A 6,085-nucleotide genomic window follows, 5' to 3' on the forward strand; every position below is an offset into this window, starting at 1 on the left:
GCTAAGGGGGCCCTCAGCAAGGGAAGTCCTGGCACTTGGTCAATAAAGAAATGGGGCTGGGATAGTTTCTGTTTCCTCAGTTGGCAGCTCAGCAGGGGCCCTCCTTCTTGAATGTTCCAGGAAAGCAATGTCTGTGTGGGCAGGCTGGCCAAATGCAGGTGCCAGAGCAGATTGCATAAAAGGGCCAGGGGGAATGGGTGTAGCCAGGCCCAGCGCTGCAGTTTCAGTTTGGACAGCGAGCCAAGTCGACACCCAGAGTGAACTGGAGAGGGCTTTTAGCCGCGGGCCTCTCTTTCGCTCTCCATGATGATGGGGTATAGCCTGAGTCCTCAGACCTGCCTGGTTCTCTTGGTCTTAGGCCTCTGCTCCGGAGGTAAGCAAAAGACACCCCGTCCTCATTTTGTCCCCAGCATCTGTTCTTGGCCTCCTGGGGCTAGGCTTCACCGGCCTCTCTCCTCAGGCGTGAGCACAACTCCAGTGTTCGCAGACCGGCCCCAGGTCCCCTGCTCTCTGGAAGGAGTAGAGATCAAAAGTGGCTCCTTCCAGCTTCTCCAAGGTGGCCAGGCCCTGGAGTACCTGTGTCCCGCGGGCTTCTACCCATATCCTGTACAGACTCGGACCTGCAGATCCTCAGGCTCCTGGAGTGCCCTGCAGACCCGAGACCAGAAGATTGTCAAGAGGGCAGAATGCAGAGGTTGGAGGTTTGGGAGTGTGAGCAGTGGGTGGCAGGGACAGAGCTGCGGGCTGAGCAGTGAGCACACCTCGGGGGGTGCATGTGGGAAACGTGTCCTCATGTCAGGCAGCCCTGGCAGTGGAAACAGTACTTAGAAACCAGAGCTGGGATTCTAGGAATGCAGCTCACTCGGTAGAGAGCTGGCCTAGCCCGGACAAAGCAGCCCTACACGAAACGGTGATGGTACAGGCCTGTAAGCCTAGCACTCAGGAGGCAGGGGCAGGAGGGTCAGAAGCTCAAAGTCATGTTCAGCTTCATAGTGAGTTTGAAGCCAGCCTGGGCTCCATGAGACCTTGTCTCAAAACAAAACAATCCCGAAACACAAGAGGAGGGGCATCAGGTTGAGGGCACTGGGCAGTATGTTTCTCAGGGACACGAGGGACCCAGAAACAGCCCTCGGTGACGTTTACCTATCTTCCCTAAAGCAATACGCTGCCCACGGCCACAGGACTTTGAAAATGGGGAGTACTGGCCCCGGGCCCCCTACTACAACCTGAGTGACCAGATTTCTTTTCAATGCTATGATGGTTACACTCTCCGGGGCTCTGCTAACCGCACCTGCCAAGTGAACGGCCGGTGGGATGGACAAACAGCAGTCTGTGATGATGGAGGTGAGAGCAGGTCGCCCCGGCTTTACCCTCTCCCTGAGGTTTCACCCTGGGACATATGGGCACTCCAACTGTCCTCATGTCTCTGCAGCGGGATACTGTCCCAACCCGGGTATTCCCATTGGCACAAGGAAGGTGGGCAGCCAGTACCGCCTTGAAGACACTGTTACATATCACTGCAGCCGGGGACTTGTCCTGCGTGGCTCCCAGCAGCGAAAATGTCAGGAAGGTGGCTCATGGAGTGGGACAGAGCCTTCCTGCCAAGGTGAATCTTGACCTGCTCCCTGGGTCAGCTCCTCCCTGGTGTCTCCACTTTAGGACACTGTTTTCTCACCACCTTACCTTAGCTCCTCCTCGCTTTCCAAACCTTGGTCAGTTTTCTACACTCTAAGGCCCTCCATCCTAAAATCCAGCGCCCTGTCTGCGTGTCCTCCACACTGCAGACACTTGACCTACGCTCTACCGTTCCTAGACTCTTTCATGTACGACACCCCTCAAGAGGTGGCCGAAGCCTTCCTAGCCTCCTTGACAGAGACCATGGAAGGAGTTGATGCTGAGGACGGACATAGTCCAGGTTTGAGGACAAGGGGGAGGTTGGGCGGGAACCTGGGGAAGGGTAGCTAACCTGCCAGGAACTGTGCATGCTGGAAGCTGAGTCTCTGATGGTGCCCAGGGGAACACCAGAAAAGGAAGATCATCCTGGACCCCTCGGGCTCCATGAATATCTACCTGGTGCTGGATGGATCGGACAGCATCGGGGCCAGCAACTTCACGGGGGCCAAGCGGTGTCTCACGAACTTGATTGAGAAGGTAGAACAGTTTTCCCTCCCTTTGAAATGAGGGGGCCTTGTCTGGACCTCACTGCCCTTTCAAGACTGGTCCCTGGGTCTCAGGTCCTCAGGAACTGCAGCCCTTGGGCCCCACTCCTGTCCTCCCTGCCTCCACAGGAGTGCAGAGGCCTCCATGACACTGTTAACACAGTGACCTCTTGCTCACCCGCAGGTGGCCAGTTATGGGGTGAGGCCAAGGTATGGTCTAGTGACCTATGCCACAGTCCCCAAAGTCTTGGTCAGGGTGTCCGACGAAAGGAGCAGCGACGCCGACTGGGTCACGGAGAAGCTCAACCAAATCAGTTACGAAGGTCAGAGGTTAGGGAAGGGGAAACTGGGAGGTGCATAGTGGGGTTGCCGTGGTCTGAGGCTGGGGCTCTTCATTTAGAAGTTTACCAAGTGTTCTTGGGCAATGGAGATTGCTGGGAGGGCCTGGAGAGCCAAGGGCAAGTGGGTGAAGAACCAGAAGTTAAAGATTGGGTGGGCTTGGTGGTGCAGGCCTTTAATCCCAACATTCAAAAGGTAGGTGGGTCTTTGTGAGTTCAAGGTCAACATGGTCTACTTGGCAAAGCAAAAGTTAAAGTATGTGGGATCACAGTTGTCACAGACTGGCGGGGCTCAAGGGCTGCTTGGGAGATCAGGCAGGGGAATGATCCCTTTCCTCTCTAGACCACAAGCTGAAGTCAGGGACCAACACCAAGAAGGCTCTCCAGGCTGTCTACAGTATGATGAGCTGGGCGGAGGATGTCCCGCCGGAAGGCTGGAATCGAACCCGCCACGTCATCATCATTATGACTGATGGTGAGACCTCTCCCCTGCCCTCCCATCCTCTCATCTCCTGTGCCAGTGTTTGGTCCTCATGTCCACTCTCATGGGACCTGCGTCTTCCACAGGCTTGTACAACATGGGCGGAGACCCTGTCACAGTCATCGAGGAGATCCGAAACCTGCTGGACATTGGCAGGGATCGCAAAAATCCCCGGGAAGATTATTTGGGTGAGTGACCCACCTGGGACCCAGCACTCTCGGCCGAGGGCTGGACCCCCATCATTTCTCTCTCCCTTAGATGTTTATGTGTTTGGGGTCGGGCCTCTGGTGGACCCCGTGAACATCAATGCCTTGGCTTCCAAGAAGAACAACGAGCAGCATGTGTTCAGAGTCAAGGATATGGAGGACCTGGAGAACGTTTTCTACAAGATGATTGGTAGGAAGATGCAAGGGAACACAGGGGCAAGTTGTCTGCAGGCCAAGGCTGCTGACTGATTTCCTGACATTCTTCACTTCCTGATCTCACAATCACAGAACTCGGAGAGTTCATTTCATAGGTGTGGAAACCGAGAGGTCAAGACAGGCTCAGGGGACAGGATGTCAGCACCAAGGCTGGGCTAAAAGTGCCTAATCCTCCGATAGCCTGGTCTTAAGCTTCTCTCACTACATCACAGGGCTTCCTAGTCTAACACAGGGAACCCCTCCCCTCTTCCTCCTCGTGGGCCGTCGCTCTCTACAGACAGGCAGGGACCTGACAGATGGCTGCCACGACTTGAGCATTCAGCACTCTTTCTCTGCTAGATGAAACCAAATCCCTGGGTCTCTGTGGCATGGTATGGGAGCACAGGGAAGGCACAGACTACCACAAGCAGCCGTGGCAGGCCAAGATCTCAGTCACTGTGAGTATTCCAGCAGAGGGGACTTGTGGGAGGGGAGACAAAATGTCCACACTAGCCAGGTCTGCAATCGCAGCTGTTCAGGAAGCTGAGGCAGGGCAGAGATTCACAGCCTGCTCGGGCTACAGTGAGTTCAAGGTCAATGCCAGGAACTTATGAAACTGTCTGAAAATGGAAAGGAAGCTGGGTGAGGAGCGTGAGCGGGGTCGGGGGGATCCCCAGCAGCTGGAAGCGGAAGCAGAACTACCTTGAGTTTGAGGTCAGCCAGGGCTATGCAGCAGGACCCTGTCTGAGAGAGAAGCTGGGCGACAGGGTGCTGAGGCAGCACAGATGAAGGCAGCATCCGCACCATGCACCAAGGCTGTCACGGCATTGTTCTTCCCCAGCGTCCGCTGAAAGGCCATGAGAACTGCATGGGAGCCGTGGTGTCTGAGTACTTTGTGCTGACGGCAGCACACTGCTTCACGGTAGACGACGAGAAGCACTCCATCAAGGTCAATGTGGGTAAGGATGCAGTGGGTTCTCATCTCCAGGCCATCCTCTCCTCTCCCCTCCCCTCTCCCCAGTACGGCCCTTCCCTTACACCCTAAGGTCGGGGAAAGCAGAACTCAAATAATATGGGGCAAGAGCCAGGAGGCGCTTACGTAAACAATACCCATTTTCCTCCTCTCAGGAGGGAAGAGGCAGGACCTGGAGATCGAAGAGGTCTTATTTCACCCCAACTACAACATCAATGAGAAAAAGGCAAAAGGAATCCCTGAGTTCTATGACTATGATGTAGCCCTTGTCAAGCTCAAGACCAAGCTCAAGTATGGCCAGACTCTCAGGTGAGTGGGCCTGGGCCCTGAGGAACCAGGGAAGGTGGGCTGGAGGTACAGGGAACAGGGCAGGCTGTCTGATGCCCTTGACTGTCCCCGTCTCCCGAATAGGCCCATCTGTCTCCCCTGCACGGAGGGAGCCACCCGAGCCTTACGGCTTCCTCAGACGGCCACTTGCAAGCAGCACAGTAAGGCGAGGTCTGGGAGGGGACAAGGATGAGACCCAAGACAAAGGGGTCACAAGGGGGAGTTACAGGCGAATGGTGGTGGCGCACGCCTTTAATCCCAGCACTTGGGAGGGAGAGGCAGGCGGATCTCTGGGAGTTCGAGGCCAGCCTGGTCTACAAGAGCTAGTTCCAGATAGGCTCCAAAGCCACAGAGAAACCCTGTCTGGACTTCCCCCCGCAAAAGAGGGAGTTGCGAGTAGCACTATGCTCAGCTGAAGGCCGAACACGTAAGAGGGACGAGAAGTGAGGGGGACGGGGCATGACTCTGTCACTTGTCCAGAGGAGGAGCTGCTCCCTGTGAAGGACGTCAAAGCTCTGTTCGTGTCTGAAGAGGAGAGGAAACTGTCTCGGAAGGAGGTCTACATCAAGAACGGGGACAAGGTGAGAAGGGGCCCCCGGGGAGGCCGCCTTGGCCTGCTCCTTCCCGAGCCAGCTCTGCCCATCACGCCTTCTCCCTATAGAAAGACAGCTGTGAGAGAGATGCTCTGAAGGCCCCCGGCTATGGATCAGTCAAGGATGTGTCTGAGGTGGTCACCCCCAGGTTCCTCTGCACTGGAGGGGTGGATCCCTATGCTGACCCCAATACATGCAAAGGTGAGGTGGCTCTCTGGCTGTGCTGCAAGCCCCTGAGGCCCAGCAGTCTCCCCTACAGCGCCTCTCTTCCACAGGAGATTCTGGGGGTCCTCTCATTGTTCACAAGAGGAGCCGCTTCATTCAAGTGAGTGTCCGCTTTCTAGTCTGTGGGGGAGATGCCCAGGGGCAGCATGAACCGTGGAAAGGAAAGCTGATGCACGCGGCTGGTAACGGTGGCAGAGCAGGGCTTGCTCTGACCTCATCTGACGCTGTGTTCTGAAGTGGCCAGGGCAAGCCAAGTGTCTGGTCTTTGGGCACCAAGGAAGGCAGTACAAGCTGGGCTCCTAGTGTCCTTCTTTAGGCCAGCTAGGATGCTTTCTGGGATTGTGAAGTGTCAAGTGACCTGTGCACCCGTCATCTACACAGGTCGGTGTGATCAGCTGGGGAGTAGTGGATGTCTGCAAAGGCCAGCGGCGGCAACAGCTGGTACCTGCTCACGCCCGGGACTTCCACATCAATCTCTTCCAGGTGCTGCCCTGGCTCAAGGAGAAACTCAAAGATGAGGATTTGGGTTTTCTATGAAGGGCTCCCTGCTGGGCAGGGGGAGGACTAAATTAAAGCAGCTGCAATCAA

General features: G+C 56.0%; 1 protein-coding gene across 1 annotated transcript; it reads left to right on the forward strand.

The window, feature by feature from the left end:
• The first annotated feature begins 199 nt into the window (after positions 1 to 199).
• On the forward strand, positions 200 to 6,085 carry Cfb (complement factor B). Its single transcript, XM_075979457.1, has 18 exons — positions 200 to 373; positions 461 to 694; positions 1,159 to 1,344; positions 1,433 to 1,606; positions 1,814 to 1,915; positions 2,015 to 2,151; positions 2,344 to 2,482; positions 2,841 to 2,972; positions 3,065 to 3,166; positions 3,237 to 3,374; positions 3,740 to 3,837; positions 4,221 to 4,338; positions 4,508 to 4,661; positions 4,764 to 4,840; positions 5,160 to 5,260; positions 5,341 to 5,473; positions 5,548 to 5,597; positions 5,879 to 6,085. The coding sequence occupies exons 1-18, from the start codon at positions 304 to 306 to the stop codon at positions 6,032 to 6,034; spliced, it is 2,301 nt and encodes a 766-aa protein (XP_075835572.1). The 5' UTR covers positions 200 to 303; the 3' UTR covers positions 6,035 to 6,085.

The sequence above is a fragment of the Microtus pennsylvanicus genome, chromosome 7 (assembly GCF_037038515.1).
Source record: "Microtus pennsylvanicus isolate mMicPen1 chromosome 7, mMicPen1.hap1, whole genome shotgun sequence".
Taxonomy (NCBI): Eukaryota; Metazoa; Chordata; class Mammalia; order Rodentia; family Cricetidae; genus Microtus; species Microtus pennsylvanicus.

Coding starts and splice junctions, on each gene's coding strand:
- Cfb (XM_075979457.1), top strand. CDS start 304: ATGATGATGGGGTATAGCCTGAGTCCTCAGACCTGCCTGGTTCTCTTG. Junction 1,345..1,432: donor AGCAGTCTGTGATGATGGAG/GTGAGAGCAGGT, acceptor ATGTCTCTGCAG/CGGGATACTGTCCCAACCCG. Junction 2,483..2,840: donor CAACCAAATCAGTTACGAAG/GTCAGAGGTTAG, acceptor TTTCCTCTCTAG/ACCACAAGCTGAAGTCAGGG.